Genomic DNA, 25,221 nt, shown 5'->3' with positions numbered 1-25,221 from the left:
TTTTAAATTTTCTACTTAGATATAAATAATTTTAAAATGGATAATTGCATTTTAGCATTTAAATTGTTTACCAAAATGATAGATGTTATTAGTTGGTTCCTTTTATATGAAACAGGTTTATCTACATGTAGATATATCAGGTCATCACTTAAGTAATGTCTGATTTCAGGTTTAGAAAAAGAGAAAGGATTTCAAACACTTTTAATGTTGTTTAATCAATAATGCATATTCCGTTATTATTAATTACTTCCTGCCAACAATTCACAAGCTTCTGAATGCCACTTCTATAAAATTCTTGGGGTTTGTAGGAAAAGAATGTAGAGAGGATAGTTTTGTTCCAAGCTCTTTTCTATCAAGATAGTTGTATAAACTTCAGAATAGATGATAACCATATGGGGCAAAGTCTGGAGAATAAGGAGCATGTGGAAGTTTTTTTCCAGTCTAGCTATTCAATCTTTGCAGATGTGATCCTTGCTGTATGGTACTATGCATTATCCTGGTGTAACACAACACCTTTACCTTTCATTGAGAGACTCTGTACCTTTAATGTTTTGTTTGGTTTCTACTACATTATTGCCTTTTTTAAACTCATAAACCATTATATCCCTAATGTGCTCTTCAGACACATCCATCTTCATAAGGGTTTTTTATATTAATGATATGAAAAAGTGGAGTTGGGTTAGTTTATTTTAATTGTCTGAACATTTTTATGTGTCTTACTATATATTTTAGTCATTAAAGCCTTCTATAAAGACAGAAATCATGATGCATTTTCTGTATTAAATTATTGGACATTACTTATTCGATGACCTAATGTGTGTGTGTGTGTCTATATATATATAATTTTGTTTTCATTTTAATTTGAAAGTTTCACTGATTAATTGTACCAAGAAACTTCATTATTAGGTGAAGGAAAGTAAGTCCATTAACTTAAGAAACACAAAAACTTGTTGTTCATATAATACATGTGTATAGACATTGCCCAATCATTTATATTCACTTCACATCAATGTGTCATTTTCCTATGTCATCTTTCGTTTCAGAGATTTGAAAGGCTTTGTCGTTATATCATCACCAGCATGGATTCAAATTCTCTCAAGGTAAGATTGTGTATAATTTTTTGTCAAACAATATATTAGTATGTAATCCTTGAAAATATACTAATATTTTGTAATTAAGAATACTTAAATACTTAATGGAAGTTGGGAATTTAATGATGTGGGAAGTAGTGACTCTGTAATGAAATGCCTGTCTCCAAGTGGATTCTTCACAGCCATATGTTTACATAATTTTTGAAGACTTTGATTTAAATACCATCACAAATTTATTATTTCCTATCATTACATATTTGTGGGAAACTTTTCCTACATCATGAAGAGTATGTTTGGTATAACATTTGTTCATTTAATGAGGTTTAGTTTTGATTAACGATATATGTGTGTGTGTGTGTGTTGGTTATAACAAAGCCACAATGAACTATCTGATGTATCTACAAAGGGGAATTAAAATGCAGATATTAATGTTTTACATCAAAAGACTTACTGCTGTGCCACTGGGAGGCAGTTGATGATTCATATTGTTTACATTGTTATACATGATGCAAAAAAACGTTTAGTTGCTCAGTCTAATCAAAGTTAAACATTAAGCATAAACAGACACATGTCACTTTCCAATTGAAAAAAAGTGTGTGTGTGTGTGTATATGGCTATTTAGAAAATCTGAATTGATATGTTAGAGCAAAAATACTTTTATATCAGTGAGAATAAATTTATTGCTGTGTCTTTCAAGTTTTATGTTGTCTTTTAAAATAATTAACAAAATTCAACTTTTTTTTTGTTACTACAAAGACTGTCATAACTGATAATAATAATAATGACATCTTTGTATTTCAATACAAGAATCTCCCAGTGGCTCACTGCTAAGTCTGAAAGCTTATAATGCTAAAAGCCAGATTTAGGTACCCCTAGTGAGGACAGTGCACAGATATCAACTTGTATAGTTTTGTGTTTATCTGCAACAAACAAACAAACTAATGCAAGATCATCTCACTAGTTGACTGTGAAGTTATGTAATTTATATTACTTTGGAGATATCAGCCTCAGTTTTGAATGTGATGAAAATAGCTACAGATATGATCTAGATATTAATATTACTATCCTTAATGCTCGCTGTTTAAATTTTGTTTAACATTGGAAAAGAGTCTCTTTAAAAATGATATTTTAACTAACTAACTATCATTAATGTGTATAGGCAAAAGGTTCTCCAGATTATAAACTTTTTTGTTATAATGATAGACTGTGGATCAACAAGAAAATTGGTGGGTTGAGCACAAGATTGACAGCAACTCAAAAACCAATACTTCACATTCATGTACCTTTAAACTATAATTTGTAGACCTTCCTAATATAATGTATAATAATTGAAATGTGACTGTATATTACAAAATATTACACTAAAACATAGCCAAAACAAGGAAGACTTTTGGTCAATTTTTTATTACTGGATACATGACCTGAGTGCACATGCACTGCTTCATGCAAGCTATCTAATGTTAGATAGACATGACTGGAAGGTCAGTATCATAAAAAAAATAACGAATATATATATATAACATTATGAAACTTAAGCTACTTGGTCTAAACTTTTGTATTTTTGTGTTTTAATATGTAGTCATTCTAGCACACAAAAAGCATAAGTTATATTTATTTCCTACTTTTTCTATTGTGGTTATGAGGTTGGTTAAGGACCCCACATAGTTAGAGTATAGAAAATAACATAAAATATAAAGTTTTACTCAAAACACATGTTTGAAATGTATTTAGGATGTTTTCGATATTATCCACATAATATTTGAGATTTTTGGGATGAAAAATAGTTTTTTTATAATAACATGAAATCACTTTGCACAAAGACTAGTAAAAAAACATACTTTATTTTCACAAACAAGTTTTTTGTAAAAATAATTCATTAAAAAATACCTTTTGTATACAAAATACCTGTAATTTTTACTAAAAGTCTACCAGATGTTGTGAAGATGCACATGCTGTTGTATCAAAAATTATAAAGCAAACACTTTTTGTGTGCAAGAAGAAAACAGTTTGGATGTGTACCCTTAAACTATAACTTGTAGACCTTCCAAATGTTTGGGAACTATTCATTTCATAGTTCAAAGAAGAAACAAATGATTTAGAAACGTTTTAGCTTAACTTTCAAAAAAATTAGGGTGCTTGTATACCTACAAAATTGAATCATACCAGTTCTTGAATATTTACATTAATATAATAACAATTTGAAATAGCTGTGAGTGAATAGTGGTTTAGGATATAGACATATTGTTCATAAGGTTATATGTGTGTCTGTGTATAAAAACCTTGTAGCTAGTGAGAAGGAGAAGCATTAATTATACTTGACTATAAATGTTTTATTATATATTCTGTATTTGAATATTGGTTAGATAAGTGTTTAGACAAAAAACCAAAAGTTATGTAATGAGAGGTAAAAGCTGTTAATTTTAGCTACTAGGAATAACAGATATTATAAAACAAAGTTGAAGTGGTTTACTGTGAATTAATTCCTAAAATCATGTTCTTTATTTTCCCTCTCTCTCTGGATAACCTTTACAGGATGACTAAAGTTTTAGTGTCTTATGTTCAAAATTTTATAAAATTACTTTTTTTTTATGCTATACCACATAGTGTAACATAAAATCTTAGCTAATAATCCATATTTTAATAGTATATAAGTTTTAACTTCTCAATTCTACAAAGCAATATAAAAGTAATCATGAATTTTCCCTAGTGTGGCACACATGACACATTTTCTCTAGGTACCTTCTCTGTTTTATCCACCACCTTTCCAAAATATACAAAATTAAACACAAATTACTTACTATAATACTGTCATTGTTGAGACAAACCATAATTTTTATAGCCTTCAACTTTGTTTGCTTAGAGAGCTATCAAATAGAAAATCATACCCCTCCTGTCACACTCATCTGTCACATCGTCTCTTTCAAGATTTTTTTATCTTTCTCTGTTATATTTAACTGTACACTATCTATAGCCAATAGAAAGTCAAAGATTTCATCTATCAAGTGAAATATTGCATAACATTGTGTTCTGAACATATAAGTGACAATTTCACTCGGGAGCACAGCCTTCATTCCCATGAGAAAGCTAACAACTGCTTTGAATGAATTTGTAATGGCCTTATCTTATAGTTAGAAAGATAGAACAATTGTGAGATTCAGGAGAAATTGTCAGCTTTTTTCATGTTATTAGTCTATGTTCTTTGGTGCATTATTTGATTATATAAAAACTTTAATGCATTACTTTCATTAATATAAAAAAATAGGCTTAAATTTCATCAACAGAAGAAGAAAATGTTTGGATAAGTATTTTATTTCTTGTTTTTCATATTTATTCTTTATTTATTTTTATAGAAGTAACTAAAATGTAAAAATAGGGATATTTTTAAGTTAGTTAAGATTAGATTAGATAAAATAAATAATAATAAAAATGTTTCACAATCCATGCACATGAGCAGCTCATGGTAACATAATTCAGTAGGATAACATGAGCTGTACATTCCATTCCCTGAGTGATTTATAAGTTATGATGGTATGAGTGGTAATGACAGTTCAAAGAGCAATCAAAAATGCAGTAAAGCAATAAAATTTATTTATAAATAGATGTTTATTGTTACATGCTCAAAGCTACTTAGGATAAACTAAGACATTTCAAGACATTCTAAAATGAAAAAAAGGTACTTTAGATTTCTTTCAATTTTTTGGCAGTTACAAGGTCAGTCAAATTAATCAATCCCATATGGAGATAGGGTAGAGAAAATAACAGATAAAATATAAATTTTTACTGAGAAAAACATTTGAAATGTATTTAGGAGGTTCACAGAAATATAAAATGGAAATATGAAATAATTGAGATAAAAAAAAAAATTTTAGTCTTAATATAAAAATTATTTTGTACATGGACTATTCAAAACAAATGCTCAAAAGTTTAATGTACAGATATTTATTTTAGCTATTAACCAGATAATTCAAATTTGCTACATTAACATGTAAATGATTTATTTGCAAAAGTTTTTAGTTGTTTAAACTGTCTGGCAGTTATGGGTCTGCAGACGTACAACAAAATGTACCACTGTGTATAAGGTAGATAATGCCATTTTTTTTAATAAGGGTGGAGGTTGAGAATTTAATTAGTAGCAATGTTAGGGTAGTTTCTTTTCTACCTCAAGGAATTTAAGGATAACTGCCTTCCCACAACTGATGATAAACAATGAAAAGTAGTAGCAACTGAGATGTTGTAGGTGTAACCACTCAGCTTCATAACATTATTTGATTTTTGTATATTTATTTGATTTTCCATGATAGATAGCTAGATTATCATCAGCATTGGAATTTTGTCCGAGATGTAGGATTACCCAATGCATTTGGGTGCTATTGTAACATATGTTATCATCTGTGACAATAAGTTTACATCCTAGACCCATAACAGAAATGAGATATACACACACACACATATCTGTTTGTGTTTAACCTAAAAGCATATCCATATACTAATGAAAGATGTAAAGAGTGTGATTGAAAATGACCTTGAAGCTAAGGAAAATGTTATTTGGTTGGGGCATGATGGAAAATGTTTTAGGATATTTTTCTGTCGTCTCATGTGGCACTTTCAATTAACTCAGCCTTAGGCAGTTGTTATTATGAGTTGGAAAAATATAATTTTTGATAAAATTCTTAAATTGTTCAATTACTTCATTAGTTTTTCACTTGTTTTTAAAATATGGTTTTGAAGTCTTATATAAGAGTATTTATATGTCTTTCAGACAATAAAAAAATATAATAAAATGTGGCAAGAACAATATGTCTGTTCCTAACATTAAAGAAGATTAACTAGTCTCTTTGTTTTGTTACTTTGATATTATAAAGCTGTTAAAAAATGAAAAACTTAATGTTTTTATCAACACTAAAAAAACTAATCCAATGGGATAAATCTCATAGTAAAGGAACAACAAACAAGTTAGTAAATCTGGTCTTACAGTTATTAATTCTGTTTTCATTTGCCAGTACTGCTATGTAGCTATAGCTTTGAATAAGGATTATGCTGTCCAGTGGATACAACAGTTGAAGAAAGTCTTGTGGCAGTGTTGTATTTTTCTTAACAATTTAAAGGTATGTATATTAATTTCTACAAACTAACATCTCAGTAGAAATTTGTTAACAAACCAGGCTCAGATTTGTAATGTCATTTGTTCAAAAAATACAGTTTTTGTAATTTACACATAAATACAGATATTTTGTATATAAAACATTGAATGATAATAGGAAATGTTTGAAAGAAAGGCTTTTAAAAATGAAAGTCAATAAGTAGACAATTTTATCAGCAAGAAAGACATCATTACCAATTTTCTGCATTTCCAAAAGGAAAGACCCCTTACTTTGGTAATCATAGCAAACTATTTTAACAAAACATCAAACAGAGAATTAAGTTATTATAACATTTTATACCTTCTAATTTGCTTCTAATTGTTGTACTAATCTATTTGAAGATGATGGATCAGTAAATCAATACAGAGGTGAGAATTTTCTGTCTTATTTTTTTTATTTTCATAAAGAACAAAAATTGATAGAAGCTTTTGTTTGATGTGAAGGTGTTTATTGGTGATCTTAAACCATATTTGTTTATTTCTTTCATTTTGGTTCACAAGGTGGCCAAAGGTAACTTGCATATATATATTCAGTTTGATATTGATGTTTCCCTTGCCCATATTTTTGTTGACTGCATTGCTGTTTGTTAGCCTCTACTTGTAATTTTACTACACTGAAATCTCAACATTTTTTAATCACAGAGTTAACAGACATCTATTTGATAAAGATATGCTACTCACTTCAATTACTACTTCTTTTTATTGATTATATCTTAATCCAACAGTCAACTTTGTACACCTTTGCTTGTAATTTTACCAAAGAAACAATGCATGGATTTGCTGTAATTCTTGGAACATGGGGATGATACACAACAAATTGATATATATACGAAAAAACAGCTGCCATTAGTGGTGGTGTAAAAAAATAAAGAGGTGTAAATGAGCTGTATGGAGAGTTGGTACAAAAAAAATATTTCTGCATTGTATGCAACTGCTGTGTGAACTGTGGAACCGATGGCAAGGAAGGGAACTTTCTAATCATCATCATAAGATGAACAGCACATGAAATTACTTACAGCATAACTAAATTTAAATAATCAAACAATTCCAAATTTTGATCCAACAGTGGGAAAGATATGCATAGTAAATCATGTACCAGGTGTTAACTTACTAGTGAATGAATGAGCTGCAGAGGACAAATAAGCAATTGGTTAACTTAAAATGTCAAGGAAACATAGAATATACATGAACATATATTGGTTGATAAAGGTTTTAACATCATAATTATCTGAAATTTGAAAGAATATTTTGATATATAGTTGTTAAATGTTTACATCTCGAATGTAATATGATAAAATGTGTTTTTCACGTTATTGTGCACAGTGTGCATTTTTTTCTGTGGATTTCAAAATCAAATACATATTTGTTATGTATATATGCAGTTTAAATAACAAAAATAAGGTTACCTAGGCTGCTCAAAACAGGAAAAATCTTTGGATTGTGGGAAAAAGTATTCAAGATAACAACAATTTACATCAGTAAACTAAACAGATTACCTTCTCATTTTCAGTTTTGGCCACTTTGTTGTGTTTTTACCACTGATCAAAAATAATTGATATAAGGGGTAGATCATGGACAGGAAGATAATTTTGAGCCTTTAAAATAAATTTGTTTTATGGAGGTTTAATCTCTAAAATCTATATAACTGCTTAAAGAGCTTGTGGAAGAATTGTATTTAATCTTCATTTAATGTAGAAGGTATTATGATAATATATGTATAATTTGATAAACTTTATATTTAAAAGTGTTTACATATATTTTAACATGTTAAATTCCTGAATTTAGGAATAAATGTTCATTCTAATATTTATTGAATGAACAATATCTCATGTTTTGTGTAATCTCTCAGATTAGTATTTGATAAAGTTATGTATCCATCATATATGTTTGTAGTATTAGTTACCGTACACGTGCCTAGAAATAGTGATGCATGAGTATTCTCAATTACAAGGTAAGAATAATCATACTAAATTATTTGGTAGAAAATGGGAAACAACAGTGTTTAAAATATACACCCATATTTAGTTCTGTAGGGCGTAATTGATTATGATATAGCATCACTGCAAGAGAGAATTCACTAAACATAGCCTGTGATTAAATCAAATTCAATCTGTAATGTATCATACTTAGTCTTTACTTTTAAGGTATGAAGCAGCAAATTCCTGGGAGGCCTGTAAAAATTAAAGAATAATGTTAATAATGCATAAACTTGTGTCTCTTTCAGCCACCTCAACAACTATTATATAGCAACGTTTCTACATTTTTTATAGGTAGTTACATTTGTATGAGACAAAACCATAAGTTGCCAATGAAGTAAGTACAGCTCCAATCTACATGTCTCTCTGAAAGGATATATTTTACAGAATTGTGGAAAGACAGTTTGTTTCATATGTCATTTACTACATCCATGGTTTTCATCAGTAAAAGGATCTTCAGATGCAGACTGAATTAGTTAGCTTATTTAATCAAAGAAGTGGAAGTAGCTTTGATATTCATCCTGAGTGGAATGAGAAATTATTTGGTTGTTTAGAACATTATCTGAATTCATTTCTATACCTCTGTTTGTGTATAGAATTTTAGGTTATTGAGTTTTTCGTGATTTTCACAGCCACGTAAATATTTTTGATTTCTTTACTTTTTTCAAAGACATCTATATATTTTTTTAATTAATAAAAAATAACAGCTTTAAATACTCATAATACTGTTTTGGTACTTTGGAAATATCTTGCTCTTGATCAGATTTTATTCAATGGAGCAAGTGATGTTATTATAGTTATAATGTTATTTCTTTTATTATTACAGCCTGAAGTGTCCAGAGATACAAAATCTATGATGTTGTATCTGCACATGCTGGTAACATTTACTAATACTGCTACTTGGAAAATATTGAAGGAAAAGTCACGTAAGTATAACTGTCATTTTGTATTATCTTAAAATTGTCTCTCTCTGCTAGAATAAAATACATTAAAAATATTTACCATGCAACTTCAAAGATATCTTACTGTCTTCTTTATTTTCAAGTTAAGATATGTTAGTATAGGTCCAGTTTAAACTCTCATACTGTCCTTCATATATGTTCATTAATGTTTTTATTTCCCTTAAATACAATTTTTTGAAAGTTGTGTGTGTTTAACCCTTTGGTCTACTTTTGTATTTCTTAAGGTTGCAGTTTGTTTTGTTTTTCAGGAGAATCCTTGAAACCAGCCATGACCCAGCTCTGTAATAATGTTATGGGTCATTTGGTAACAAAAGGAATGTATGTGAGTCTCCAAAAGCTTCTTTACAAAGGCCTCGTACGCTCAAAACCCACACTGAAACGTGCAACATTGCTAGCAGTTTGCAATCTATCATTCAGGTTAGTGAAGGTTTGTTTTCTTACATTGTTTGTCAAGACCTACATGTACTATTTTAACTCTGCTGTGTTTCCTGGATGCAACTTGAACTATTTGTATTTAAACACATTTTGTAGAGCATTCTTAAATTTATATATGCTTTCTTTTTAAATGGAGATTAACATGTTTCTTACATGATTCAAGGTATTGAATCATACGCATTGTTTATTAGTTAGAGTTATTCACAAATATATTTCATTATTTGAAACAGTGCAGTTCTTGCATTTCGAAGTGTTGTACCAGTTACTTGTTTGATTTGTTGATAGAAAAATACTTGTAAATATATTTTTATAACATAGAAAATAGTACTTCTGTAAACATGACACAATTTAAAATTTTTAAAGTAGTCGTGTAGTTTGACTAATTAACAAAAAAAGCTTAAATGCCCATCACATAACAGGAAATGATTAATGTTTCTTCTCAGTATTATACCTCAGTAAATTTATTACCAACATGTTTTCTAAAAGTCAATTATAATCTTGTAACAATATATGTATGGAGATTGACTATCTTATCACTAGTATATCATGAAAATAGCATTTTTTATGCACATTTGGCCATTTCTTTTAAATATTGCAAGTTTCACAATTTGGCTTCTATCAAGTCCTTACAGATCAAAACAGTGCAAAAATAAACAACTCTCAAAGGCTTATACCTACTTGATCAACTGCATGAACCAGCAAGTTGTCAATTATAATGATAGGATAGATGCAGTGATTTTATTTTGAGTTTTGGGGTCTTCACTTTGGGCTGTCTACTAACTTTGCTAGTCTGCTGAACTAAAAAAAGTTGGCTTTAATTTAGGCATTTTCAAAATTGACCTGTGTGGAGGGTAAAACGTAAGTTATTATAGAATTGTAGAAAAGGGTTCCAATTGGACAAAAGCACTTATGTTGAAAATTAAAAATTGAAGTGAAAATATTTGCTTTAATGTAAGCTTTAAATTGTAAGTGAATATAAGGTCTTATAAGATTATCACTGTAATTTTACTTACATTTATTTCCATGTTAAGGACACTAGCAGCATATCAATTCTCTAACAACTTCATGAACTTGTTTCTTCTTCACATTCTCTCAGTACCAGCTTTTGTGTACCATTTAACCAACATATCACCCGAGGTAAGATCTCCTAGTAGAGATTTAACATGAGTATTAAAAAATTTGTACTTATTTAAACAGAGTATTGAATATTTCAACATATGCTTTAAACAGTATTTTTGCAGTGTTTCCCTAGTTTCAGTTTTTATGAAAGAGCTATTAAGATCTCTTTTTCAATTTATTATATTTTTTCTGTGGTTTAACACTCCAAGAACTCTTCCACTTTTGACATTAGTTAACTTTCCCTTTCATTTGTGTTGGCACCATTTAATTTTATCTGTAATTTCATTAAGTTGTTTACATTTACCATGAGCAAACCATATATGAGTTGCTTCACAGAATAGTAGGTTGTTGGTTTATATTTAAAGTATGTATAATTTTGTAGTGAAAACTTGGATTTCACAAAAGTTAAAGGCTATATCCTAGCATAAGTTGTTGGGGTCAACCTTCACTAGCATAAACTCATTTATGCATTAGTCCTTTTTTGCTTTTTTTTTGCCCCCCCCCAACTAATTTTTACACATGTATACAAGATCACTCACCCTGCTGTGAACTGTATAGCTGTTTAAAGTGTAAGACTTGTACATTTGTATCTTGTCTATTTATCTGTCAACCAACTATCACATGTCATTGATAAATATACAACCAATCCCAAGGTTTGAGAACCTCCAGTTGTTAGCAGACCTAACTTTCTCCTTTGCTAGTCATTCATGAGATGGCAAAGATATAAAAACTTGTGTAATTCACTGTATTATACAGTTTGAATTAATGTATTACACAGAATAATACTGACGGAAGTTTGAACAGATATTTTGATGTGAAATTACAGGGTTTTTTTTTTTCAGTTCCACACAAAGCATAAAGAATTGTTTTTAAGTAAATAAATACTTGAATATTGTTAATGCTTACATTTTAACAGTTTTTTTGTTGCTTTTTAAGACAAGTGTTCTTGATTTTCTAATCAACAGTGTGTTACTTTGTTGATGAATCATGATATTTTGAAGAAATCACTACAGCTTCTGTCAGCTGAACAGAACACAAGAGTTATTTTCAATGCTCTTGAAGGCAGCTATGCCCTTTGTCTACTAGGTATGTGTTGTGCTTATGAAGCTAAATAAAATGGCTCCCTTTCAGTATTCTAAGTTTGTTTATTATAGAGTTTTTTTTTAAATTAAAGACTTGAACTTATTGCAGATATAACCATTGAAAAATTGTAATTGCCAATCCAAACTCTAATTACATATTTATATACGTATTTGTTGTTCAATTTATTATCTGTATTTATCAAACTTGCAATACATCAGAGTAGATTTTCTTTAGAGGAATAAATGAATAAAAGTGGATAAAAAAAAGAAAAAAATGAGAAAGCCACATATTTTGTGCACTGTAAATGAACATTCTTGTTAAAGCTTTAGTAATAGGGTTTATCATATACATTTTTTATACTGTGTCTCATTACTGAGTTATAGGTTATGCTGTTTAGTTTGTGTGGAGAAATGGAATCTAACATTATAAACCAATAAACATAGCACATTACAATTCACTTAACAAAAATCATTTATGTCAAAATAAGATCTTTGTTCCACAACCAGTTTGATGATGTATTTCAAAACTGAAAGTAACTACTTAATTAAAAAAAAAATAGAAATCAAAATGATTATATAAAATGAAAAATTAATTTGTAATTTTAAAAATGAGACATTTTAAAATTTAAATCCACATCAAAATTAAAAGTAAAACTTCATGAGACTATCATTTAGATCTGAAGAAACTATCAGAGTTAAAACTCAGTTCATTCACTGATATAAAGAGCTTTTAGTTGTACTTTATCAGTGTTATTAATTACACTATACAACAAAATTTTTACTTTTTCTTGTTCCTGGGCAGAAAGTGTTATTTCCCAATTGCTTTTGCCTAAAGTGAATGGAAAAGACCTATTTTTCTCTTCAAACTTTGCTTTTGTGACCTGGGTAATGAAATTTTTAAATTTACCCATTTTCCAGAACATTCCAGGTAGATTCAATGCTGAGTAGCTGATATAGAATTTTCTCAAACTTTCAAGAACTTTCTAGAATGTTTTAGAACTTTCAAGAACCTTTTAGAATTTTCTAGAACTTTCCATAGTAATATATATATACAGGGGCTCACCACTCACCATTTCAGTTTAGTTCTAGCTGCTTAATTGAACACATAGACCTATCTGATTTTATCAGAGATGGAATCAAGAAGCTGCAAGCATTTTCCAGACACATTCTGCTATGTATGTGACTAATTTATCAAGACAAAAGCGAAAAAGTACTCTGTGACAGCATCTGCTAAAAATGTGTGAAGCCTGCAAGGTATTTTTTGGCATGCCTGTTGGGGATCAAGACAAACCCTAGGTACCTCATTTTACCTGCGAGCACTGCAAAAAAACTCATGAAGGTAAGACAGACAATTTTTGCTTGCTTGAATAGTAAGATTTTATATTATACAAATTTTAAACCTTTTAAAATTTTTTTTTTGATTTCCAATTGTATAGAAAAATATCACATAAAATATTTTGCATGAACCTCTTACACGATAGTTGTGAATGAAAGAAATTTATTTTTCATAATAATTTTATTTTGCTCTTTTGCAAGATGGTACAGAGGGGAAAAGAGAACCATAAAGTTCGCTATTCTGAATTTGGCGTGAACCCATTGACCACTCAAGCAATTGCTACTTCTACATGGTGGACCTTTCCAAATGTTGAGCTGGCAAGAATGCATCTGCTATCATGTATCCGGACCTTCCATCATCCATCGCCCCAGTGCCACACTGCCCTGAGCTCCCTGTGCCCACTCTGCCAGAGAAAAAGCAGCCATCTTCAGAAGAAAGCAGCAAATCAGAAGAGGAGGTAGATGTTGAAGATCTAGATTACAATTTCAGAGGTGCAGGTGGTGAGATAAACCCATACTACCCCAACCAAAGAGATCTTAATGACTTGATCAGAGATCTTGGTCTAACAAAGTCGAATGCCAAGCTCGCTTTTGACATCTAGGCTCAAGGAATGGGATTTGTTAGGTGAAAGTGTGCAAGTTGCAAATTAGAGAAAGGGTCATCGACATTTTTCAAGCTTCTTCACTCATCAAGATGGGCTCTGCTTCTGCCACAATGTATACGGTCTGTGCGAGGCAATTGGAATTGCCTGTAACCCTAATGAGTGGCACCTCTTCATTGATAGCTCATCCGAAAGCCTTAAAGCTGTGCTGCTCCATAACAGGAATAAATATCCATATCTTCCCCTGGCTCATTCAGTGCACCTCAAAGAAGGATACAACAGCATCAAGACCTTACTAGAAGCCTTGAAGTATGATGAGTATGGCTGGGAGGTTATCGGAGACTTCAAAATGGTAACATTCGTGATGGGTCTCCAAGGATGCTTTACCAAGTTTCCCTGTAATCTTTGCCTTTGGGACAGCAGGGACACTGCAGTGCACTACAACAGGAAGCACTGGCCACAACAGATCGAGTTCTTTGTGGGAAGGCACAATGTCAAGTATGAGCTGCTAGTGGACCTCCAGAAGGTGTTCCCACCATTGCACATAAAGTTGGGTCTTATGAAACAGTTTGCCACAGCTCTTGATAAGGAGTCTGCAACCTTTCAAGTACTTTCAAGACTTTTTCCCTAAGCTGTCTGAGGCAAAGGTCAAAACTGGTGTCTTCGTTGGACCATAAATAAAGAAGATCATAGAGTGTACAGAATTCCTCAAGAAGCTCAGTAGGAAAGAAAAAGAAGCTTGGTGCAGCTTTGTCACAGTAGTTTGGGTCTTTTTGGGCAAGTCACAATGCCAAAAATTATATGAAACTGGATGAGGCTCTGAAGAACAATGGCAAAATTGGTTGCAAGATGTCCCTGAAAGTCCATATCTTTGATGCTGATCTTGATAAATTCAAGGAAAACATGGGAGCATACTCAGAGGAGCAAGGCGAGCACTTCCACAAAGATATTTTGGACTTTGAACGTTGTTACCAAGGGGCATATAATGAAAACGTGATGGGAGACTATATTTGGGGCCTGATACGTGAAAGTGATTTACATTACATTCGCAAATCTCAAAAAACTACTCACTTCTAAACATATTTGTTCATTTTTGTATAACTTTAGTATAAATACATGTCAATCTTGATTCATATGTTGTTTTATTCAGACTTTATGTAAATGAAAATGTGTAAATTTGCCCGTTTTTACATAGAAAATAAATTTCATTATCCAGGTCACAAAGGCAAAGTTTGAAGGGAATAATGGCCATTTTCTGTACTTTTACAACATAAACAATTAAGAAATAACACATGCTATCCAGGAACAAAATTTGTGTTACATAATGTTATTAATATTTACATGTTGAAACTAGAATAATATTTATTTAAAGAGAATTTTTAAATTAATACTGAAACTGAATTTGATTAAATAGGTGTAGTTGCTTGTCGTCCATTAGAAATTATGTTTATGGTTTTTTATTGTATTATTTCACCAGTTATATAATTGACAGGAATTGAAATTGAAATAAACAAATAATAAATAAGAGTCATTGTGTTTGTTTAAGTGAAAATTGTAAGATTAAAAGTTACTTAGTTAAAATCTGTCTTTCTGAAGCTAAAAACTATGTAAGTACTTAGTTACACTTGTGATTGCTTATTTTGTTATTGTTTGTGTTAGTGAGTAAAAGATTTCCATAAGTAAACTTGAAAATTAACCTTGAAACCTATTATAGCTCTTTTTATTCCAGCAGCTGATAATCTACATTTTTGAAAACACAAATAGTCTGTTTCTTTTAAATGAATAATGTTTGTTTGTTTTATTTTCTTTTCAGCAAATCTTATAAACTTGGCAAACAAAGATCTGGAGGTAAGTAGGATCTGTATATAGTGGGCAGGGATAATTACTGCATAGATGTTAAAATGAATAAATGTACCTACATACTATTTGTTAATTTAAGCATTTCTTGTTTTGCTTTATTACTGTTGATCTACATACATGGATAAACATTTCAATACACATAGTAGCATTAGAAAAATAATTTTGTTAATTTTTTTAGGTTTATGATTCACAATTTTATAATTTCATGGAAATGGAAATCAAAGCTAAAACATTCATGCATCAACACAAGTGTTAATACTTAAAAAAAAAACAGTACAAGCTCATCTAATCTGTGATTGACCTTTAAAAAATAAGTTTTTATTCTGAAATTATAAATATAAAAGTGTAGAAAAGAAGTATACAATCTAGTTGTATGTTATGATGGATGTAGAACTTAAAATATGATAAACAGAATGAAATCAAACCTTTACTTGCTACAAATACTTTTAACTCTTTGAAACCCAGGTATGTTGGCTCAATACACGTATAATTTGTAAAATTGCATTGCAAAAGAAATCTACTTAATAAAATAGTTTGAAACTTTTGAATTACTTTCTACACATTATGTAGCTTCTGCAAATAAACTATTATATTTTTATATGTGACATTTGTATGAATTCACAACTTTTGAACATTCATAAATATTTACTGTGATGCCTGTAATTAAGAAACAGTTGAAAATGGTTAACTTTGTCATAGATCTTAATTACTGATTTTTAGTCTTCCTACATTCTTTTAAACTTCCTTAAAAAATTTTATTTAAATAACTGCAAATTTTTTCTTTGTTTTAATTTGTAAAATAAGGCGAACAATTTGGTAATTTCTTTGTGTCACGATAACTGAAGTACAATAAAAATAACTTTTTTACCATCTAAAGATTATAAGCAAGCAAACTTCTTTTGAAAATGTTAATCAGAAGGTTTCATTCAACATTTATAATAACTGGTAAACCTATTTTTTATTCTTATATATTTATTTTTGTATTTCTTTTTAATGTATTTCTTTGCCCATTTCAGTAGTTTCTAATGCAAACAAGGTTTAACACACCATCCTTGCCAGTGAAATTAAACTTAATGCGATATGTGTGGAAAAACGGCTGGTATGGGTTGAGAAAATGTTTATGTAAATGAGCGTTGTTCATTCTTCTGCATAAAAAATTTTCTCAACCCATACCAGCTGTTTTTACTTATATGCCTCCCCCCCCCAAGATCAGTTGGCTAGTCCATTTGGGCCAGGGTCAACTGAGTGCCAGTGTAGGACATTTCATACTGGTGTTCGTGTATAGTGCTCATGAAACAATGGCATTGCTGCAGTGACCTTATGTGGCACTGTAGTGCATCCTCTCATAGGGCTTCATGGTGGGTGGGGTCAGTGGGCACCAAAATATTCTTTTTTTATTATGGATACCCCTCAAATAAAAAAATAAACAAGCATGACAGCATAGAGAAAAATCCAACTACTGGCAAACGACTGCGCATTGATTACTCTCTAAAGTCAAACTCACAACTTGAATCTGTCCCGTGACTTTTAATTGTACACTCTTTAACTGAAAAACCTTAGTGCAGATGTCTCCATTTTTTATTCAGAAGGGTTTAGAAGGGCTTGCTGGTTTACTTAAATTGGTAAAAAAAATTATGGCCTGGGGACATTTTTGTGGAAACAGCTTCATCACAACATTCCAAACTCCTCTTGAAGTCGAAGGCCATTGGGGATATATTCATGGAGGTTACTCCTCATTTGACTTTGAATTCTTCATGAGAAGTTATAATTGAGAGGGATTTAAAAACCATTCCATAGTCAGAGATCCTCACAGGTTTTACCAGCCAAGGTGTTACAACCATGCCCCAAATTTTTACTCATAGAGACGGGATTATGGAGTCGACAAATGTTCTAATATTAACATTTACAACATCGCGTCCTCCAACCACAATCAAGGCAGGATATCTGAATTGTAAGGTATGACCTTATATTCCTAACCTTATTAGATGTTTTCATTGTTAACGATTTGGTCACTTGAAAACATCTTGCTGTGGTTCCTCAACATGTGCTGGTAAAGACCATGATGCTTTTGAATGCCCATTAGAACTGCATTGCATTAACTGTTAACAGTCCACATTCTTCCTATTTTACTTCTTGCCCTAAATGGGTGGAAGAGAAAGAAGTACAATGTCTCATGACAGTTCATAATGTTACTTATCCAGACGTTTGGAAATTACTATTCCTAATTCTGTCTCAGACTTATGCTGCTGTAATCCACTACAACAGTATGAGTCAAGACAGACCTTTCTGTGCCTCCTACAGAATCCTTAACAGTGTATCTTAATCTAGTACCCTCCAAAATCAACAAAGTTAACAAATCATAATCTACTTCTATCTCTGTCCCTACCACATCTTCCAGTCATTGCCCAACTTCACCTTGTTCAAGCCCAAACATTAAATAACTCATTTGTTCACACACCCAATAACTGGAATGTATGTCTACAAACTCCAACCTGCCTACTCGATCCAGAGCAGGATCACTAGAGAGTGACTGGCCCACATCCAGTAAAGAAAAAAAGTGCAGTCGCAAGCAGGTCTCCATGCTATATTCTCCTCCAAAATAAAGACAAATGGCCACGCTAATCCAATGGAACTGTCGAGGTTTTCAATGAAATGGGAATGACATCAAGGATTTGATTGACTTTTATCATCCCAAATGTTTTTCTTTTCAGGAAACATTTTTAAAACCTACTAATACAGTCAAAATTCGACAATTCTCCTTATACCAAAATGACAGGTCATTTTGGCAGTCAACTTCTATTGAGCAACGAAATAATAAGCTTTTTCAAATCAAGCCTTCTTTAGCTCTTTGGCCATCTTTTTTCTGTAAAGATTGAAGGGAGGAAGTTGTTTTGGCTAGGTTATGCATTGGTCACAGTTTTTTAATTCACCACTTCCTTTTATCTGGTACTGATGCACCAGTGTGTGGTCTGTGTGGCACTCAAGTCACAATCATATATATTTTATTATCATGTCGTTGTTACAACCAAGAACGACGACGCCATTTTAAACATATTTTTAAGGTAGGTTTGCCCTTGACATTAATCATTGTCATAGGTGATACTGGCCACCTCACTTGTGTTTTTACATTTTTTTGGTTTTTTTAACTTAATTTAAAGTTTTTATTTGACTATACACTGTTTTAGCATGATTTTTTTTACACATTTTAATTTTATTTTGACCTGAACACAGGACTGAAAAGGCAAACTTCAAGTGACTGACAGCAAGTTTGAACTTAATGCTTCAGTCTTCCTGGCAGGTCTTAATATTACATATCTTAACCATCATTTCCATATACCATTATAGTGTACCACATCTTGTTTGGCACACATAGCCTAGTAGCTTTGGGCCAATAAACATGAAATACCTACCTACCCCTTTAATCCATTGATGCACCTTTGGCCTCAGGGTTGGCTTCACACATCAGAGCATCAAAAAATTAAAATTATTCCTCAAATGAGTTGACACCCTTAAAAGAAATATATGAAGTTACCCATTGTAACTTGCATTTTAAAGTTTAATTAAATTTTGCAATTTTATTAATAATTGTAAACTAAGTGCATTCTCTGCATGAATTGAGAGCAGTAACACTGGTGTGAGGCTGATTTATTTCATTAGGTCACACCCGTAGTAATATTTCTTTTTTTCATAAAATTTCAGTTAAACAACTATGTAAAAGACATTTAGTATAGACTCTTAGTGTGTAGCTTAAAAAGTTTTATAAAATAATACTGTAAGATTGAAACAATAATAAACATGTTTATAATAAATTTAAAAAAAAGAACTTTTAGCTACAATAGTGAAAAATAGAACTTAAAATTTCATTTTAAATATAATATGCATTGCTACACCTGAGTAGAATAAGTAAACTGAGTTAGTCCCACAAATATGGTGAAAATTGTACAAACATTTCTGAACTACCAAAGAAGAAGAAAAACTGGTTCTTGTAAATTGGTTTTAATGTCCATGATTAACAAGCATGATAACAAGAAGCAAATCCAATAGTCAGTATGAAAACAGTTATGGAATAGTATAGGCCAAATTTGAGATGTTTTAGGAGAGAAATAGCTCAGCACTGTTAGATAATTTGTGGAAATTGTGTTTGTTCAAACAAAAAAATATGTATTTTGTTTTGTTTTAATTATAGCAAAGACCAACTGAGAAGCTACCTGCTGTATGTGTTAGTAAGCTCAAGTATAATAACCTAACTTCTCACTGCAATGCCCCCTTCAATATCTTACACATTTACACTTTTTTTTTCCTGAGGCTGCTTTTCCTCTCTTTGTTAGCCTGAAGATGACCTAAGAAAGTGGAAACATTGATTGGTACTTTATTTTAAATAAAGTTTTAATACCATACCAGCTATCTTATGAATACAAGCTCAAGTATTTTAATTTCTCACATTTTTTTTTTTAAGTTTTGACATTGTGTAACTGTATAAAATCCAATACATTATTGTTTATTATTTGCACATGTTGTGCTTAGTAGGGAAAGTATTTTTCAAAGGTTAAAATGTTTCATATGAACAAACATTTTGAAGATGCTTTAATTTAAGTATTTGAGTCTTTTTTATTTCAGAGTCTTTTCCCAATTATCCTGGATTTTGTTGTAAGTATTCATATTTCCTTTAATGTTTGACCAAATTGAACTATATTAATGATGAAGATTTGTTTGAAATGTATTTTGTATTCATATCAAAGTCACAAAAATGACAATCTTTCAAAAACTGGAAAACATGAACAGCCATTATTCACATGTAAAAAAATATAATTTTAAGAATGTTCTCTTTAATAATTTCTAATGGATATTGTAATAGTTATAGGCTTATAGGTTTGACAAACTGCAAGTGCATTCCAAATAATTTGTTTATTCTAAAGGTTTTCTAGCTTTGACAGAATTTTTGTCAAAGATCTGATGTATTTATAATATACAGTGTACCGTTTATTAATTTATGTTGTTCAGGTGTGTTATATGTACAGTTCTATTAAGCACAGGTGTAATCTGTAATTAACTTTTAGATTTTTTCCTACACATTTGAGATTAGATTTATGAACATATTACAACATAAACTTAAATAACAAAATTGTTCTTAAAAAACGTTTACTGTTATGATGTTTGTTAAATGTATTTTATGTAAGAATTACATAACCTATGTATAATTGTATCTTTGCAGAATGTTGTCACTCGTCTGATTGAAAGTTGCCAGAAATATGTAGTCAATAAGCAGTCCAATTTGACACATTGGCATCCTATTTTGGGTTGGTTTGCTCAGACAATAGATCGAGGGTAAGTGCACATTAAAACTTTTTCTTATGATAATGGATTCTAATCTAGAAACATTGGATAAAACTTTATTCTGATATTTATCATTTGTTTTTAAGTGCTTATGTTAGCAATATATATTATCTGAACCAGAATGTAATAAACTGAAAATTTTAATGACGTGTATGGTTGAAACTAACACATCATTATGCTGCCTGTATTGCTTAGATTGTTCTACATGTTTTTATTTTTTAATCTATGCGTAATTGATAAGATTTTTTAACTGCAAGTCAAGTGAAATTGATTTAGTATATTTACGTTACACAACAGGAAACTATTAGCAAAGTTATACCATTTATGTATAAGATATTGAGTATAATACTTGTCCTTTATATTTACAGGCCTAATGATTAGAAATTGTACTGTTCCTTGAAAATGTTTGTAGGTTAAGTAGTAACAAATATTATAAAAATTACAATACCACTTTATATTGAGTATCTGTAAAGTTAAACATTAAAGTTACTAAATACTTGAGTGATCTTTCCAAAAGTTCCAGGTAAAGTTACAAACAGAGTTTTGCTCACTTTAAACTTGTAAGCATAGAAATTAATCATTTTTAAATTTTGATTGTGAATTCAAGTTACTGTTTTAATGTTTTAAACAGAAGAGCACACGGGAAATCTCAATTAAATTCTTCTCATGTTCTCTGCCAAGCTTTATTCAAGTAGTTAGTTTATTAAGATATTTTTTATAAAGTTTCTCTGCATTTTTGTCTTTAGCGACATTTCTAAGATTTCACTGATAAGTTTTGGACTTATAAAGAAACAATTTTTACAAGAATGCTTGTTCTGGTTTCAAAGAATATATTGTTGTAATCAACAATATATAATATATAATTATATATTAACTTGTAATTATATCATATATGATGACATTCTCTTCATATGTGCTCTTTTACCTATTGGTTTCAGATCAGTGTCATACAACAGAAAAATGTTTTTTGTAATAATGTTTTTATTGTATTAAGTTCATATAGTAATTGTCTAAAATGTATCATTTGATTTTCATAAAAGTGGTTATAAGTATTGAACGTTTCTTTATACATTACCAACACTAGTAGTTAACTCTTACACTTTGCAAGTTTAAAATGTCTTAATTCTGTAAGGTTAGGACTTTGAGTTGACTGGAGCTAATTTAAATGTTTTAATAGTTTATCAAATAATTGGATGTTAACACTTACGTTTTTTTGTTTTTTTACATAGTCCATCTTTTCAAAATATTAATCAATTTAACTAAATAGAACGTTTGATATGTATTAATAGGCTATATTTTTGAATATAGCAAAATTATATTAAAAAAGTACACATTGTTTAAACTTCTTATCATTATATTTTTAAACTGTGGAATTTTAACTGCAACCAGTAATTTGTGTATTCATGTTTTTTAGTCTTCATGAGTCACTAGTGTATGTAAAAATACAACTGCAATTACTGTGGAGTGGACCTTTTGTCAAGATGCTTTTTGCTGGATTGTTTGAAAGTCTAGCAGCCACAAGACCAGTGGAGGCAACTCCCACAACATCTCAACCTAGCTCACCAAATAGATCAACTAGTATGTGTTCTGCAACTCCTTGCTCAGGTCTATATTCTGAGTAATTGATGGAACTCATAGTTTGAGGATGTTATCTAAATCTATTCCTTTTTCTGTATTTCAGTTCAATTAAGATCATTGTTTATAAAATTCACATGATTAAAACTCATAGTTGGTGATTTTAAAACTCTTTTTTCTGGTTTTTGGCCTTGTTACTTTAAGTTTTAAGTTCAGAAGCCTCTGCATAACATGTTTATGCTTAATACAAAACATAGTGCTTGTAACTGGGAGTTATAAAGACTTAATTGTGCTTTTTCATATCAACTTTTTTATGAAAATATACTTCACCACCAGGATTAGAAATATCTTAATAATATTTCCACAATAATGTATTAGGATACAAAATAGTTGTAAAATTGAATTAATTCGTGTAAAATATTGGAGAAAGCTGTTATTACCATTATTTCTGAAAACTTGTTTTGTGCATATTTTATGTAATTAAATATTACCATAATATTTCTTCTCAGTATTGTTCTTGAAAATGTCTGCATGTATGTTAGATCTCATACATTTCCTCTGTCTGTAAGGCTTACTGAAGAAAGCCTTTGAGAGAGCTTCATCTGGAAGATCCAATTCTGTTAAGTACAAAAGACTAGGCAGTCCAGAGACTACTGTAGTGGCAATGTCTTGTTGTTTATTTGAAACAGCTTTAGCTACCCTTAGACAAATGAGACTAGACATTCTTACTGGTAAGAATTAAAAATAAAAGTATGTGATGTGTGTAGTTTTATTCTTTGTAGCCTTTGTTAACTGGTTTCTTTTTAATACATCATAAAAACAGACAGATGGGCTGAAAACATAGTGTACAAATGAAATAAGAATAGTAAAGTGTTTTGTGTGAAACTTTTATCAATGATTAAGATAATGAACTTTTCTCACATGAACAGTAGTAATAAAATAAATGTTTATGTTATTTTACACAGTTATTCTTCACACACTGATTTTGTTGTTTTGTACATTTATTTAATGTTTTGCTTTATTGTTATTAGACAGAATATACAATTATTAGGGTTTCATGTGATGCTTCAGTAAAAAAAAGTTTAGTTTAAGACAAGTGCATAAAGTTTGTCAGTTTCCTCAGAATGAAAACTTCAGGGGAGGTATTTCAGGGGCTTTATTTTTTAATCCTTGTTATTGTGAGTGGCTGGGATATTATCTTGAACTTGACTTTTCAACACATAATTCACACACTAGCATCTCTTTATCTTACCTGTTACAAGTAGACTGTTGCTTGAAAAATGTTAAAAGAAGTCTTTAATTTCTGATTATTAATTTTGATTTGAAAGAGTATTTGGGTTTAATATTTCCACACAACCATTGGAACAGAAACCTCAAAACTGAACCTGCAAACAAAATTGACACTAAGACACCGGACAACACAATGTTACACTGCAGTGTACCATTTATCCCTCAAATCAGCTCAAAATAATTAAACTAGGAGAAAACTTGCCTTCAAAGATAAATTTGTTGTTGAAGTCAAATTAAACTTAAAACAAAGTACTAAAATCATTATTAAGTAAAAATTACGTAGAATCACACAATTCCAACATCATTTATAAAATTAGATACAATAACAGGCTAGAACTTTATATATGAGAAATAGATATAAAATTGGAAGCCAGATTCACTGAACATAATACCACTTCTCTCATGTTTACTACCATCACAACTCAAAAAAAACAGTATATCCATACAAAACTGTAATTTTAAACAAAAACCTAACATCAGTAAGTGCAAAATTAAAAAAAAGCTATCTTAATTAAAGAACACAGATTAACATCAGTATCCAGTCATGTGACCTCTTTGTTCTATACTACATATATACTCATACATCTCTCTAAACTACTTATACCTAAGGATGATAAAATATTACAGAAACATCATATGTTTATTATAAAGGTTTTTCATTACCCAGTCAAGCCACCTCAAAACTTTTTTAAAGTTTTGTTTCGTTTCCTATTTCTTCATTTCAGTAATGAAAAAGTGAAAGATGCTAAGTTATTAATCTGAAAAACAAATTTATAAAGCCATGGAAATATAAACAAAATATCTGGCTGTATGGACACCAGAGTTATGTCAGTGAAATACCAATCATTTTGCAGATTACTTTAAATATCTTGTTGTATTTTCAATAAAATGAAACCAGTTTCTTTGCATTAGTTTAGACTAAATCAGTTATGCATCATAAATCACAGTATTTTTTTGGCAAAACCCAAGGATTTCCATTTTTAAATGTTATATACTGAATGAATTGTTTACATAGCACATGAATTGTGATATCATTGCATGCATTAGTTTACAATAATGTAGTAGTTTTCCTAGTTACACAGTTAAGTTTTATATTTTAGATATTTTTTGTCATGTTATTAATAGCCATATCATAAAGAATACTTATGAAATGCTAAAATATAGGCATTAACAACTTAACAATTAATTGTTTTATGTTAAAAATAGTTATAAAACTGTTAAATGAAAGACAAGTACATGTAGAAAAGTGGAATATGATTTAAAATGTGAATATTTAAACAAGTCAGTACCAACAAACAGAATCATAATCTCTATGGATTTGCATATAAATATGAAAAAGAATGATAGCCCAAATTTAATGCATTAACAACATAACATTTTGTGATTTGTAAGTTAACCATAATATCAAAAATATTCACAG

General features: G+C 30.2%; 1 protein-coding gene across 5 annotated transcripts in view; it reads left to right on the top strand.

Moving 5' to 3' along the window:
• Nucleotides 1–25,221, top strand: part of LOC143253314 (ubiquitin-protein ligase E3B) — a 65,186-nt gene that overhangs the window by 16,061 nt on the left and 23,904 nt on the right. For 4 of the 5 annotated variants that reach the window (XR_013029501.1, XR_013029502.1, XR_013029499.1 and 1 more), the window contains exons 5-15: nucleotides 1,044–1,100; nucleotides 6,092–6,196; nucleotides 9,034–9,133; nucleotides 9,418–9,586; nucleotides 10,636–10,741; nucleotides 11,689–11,809; nucleotides 15,556–15,590; nucleotides 20,220–20,249; nucleotides 20,815–20,927; nucleotides 22,351–22,541; nucleotides 23,081–23,242. Coding sequence is in view for 1 of the 5 variants with exons in the window: in XM_076506988.1 (XP_076363103.1) it covers nucleotides 1,044–1,100; nucleotides 6,092–6,196; nucleotides 9,034–9,133; nucleotides 9,418–9,586; nucleotides 10,636–10,741; nucleotides 11,689–11,809; nucleotides 15,556–15,590; nucleotides 20,220–20,249; nucleotides 20,815–20,927; nucleotides 22,351–22,541; nucleotides 23,081–23,242 (1,189 nt within the window). In the remaining 4 variants the exon portion in view is untranslated. The remainder of the gene's footprint in view (nucleotides 1–1,043; nucleotides 1,101–6,091; nucleotides 6,197–9,033; nucleotides 9,134–9,417; nucleotides 9,587–10,635; nucleotides 10,742–11,688; nucleotides 11,810–15,555; nucleotides 15,591–20,219; nucleotides 20,250–20,814; nucleotides 20,928–22,350; nucleotides 22,542–23,080; nucleotides 23,243–25,221) is intronic. The other variant, XR_013029500.1, reaches the window with a different exon arrangement.

Source organism: Tachypleus tridentatus, chromosome 6, assembly GCF_004210375.1.
Source record: "Tachypleus tridentatus isolate NWPU-2018 chromosome 6, ASM421037v1, whole genome shotgun sequence".
In the NCBI taxonomy this organism is placed as follows: domain Eukaryota; kingdom Metazoa; phylum Arthropoda; class Merostomata; order Xiphosura; family Limulidae; genus Tachypleus; species Tachypleus tridentatus.
This window is presented reverse-complemented; position numbering and strand designations above follow the sequence as displayed.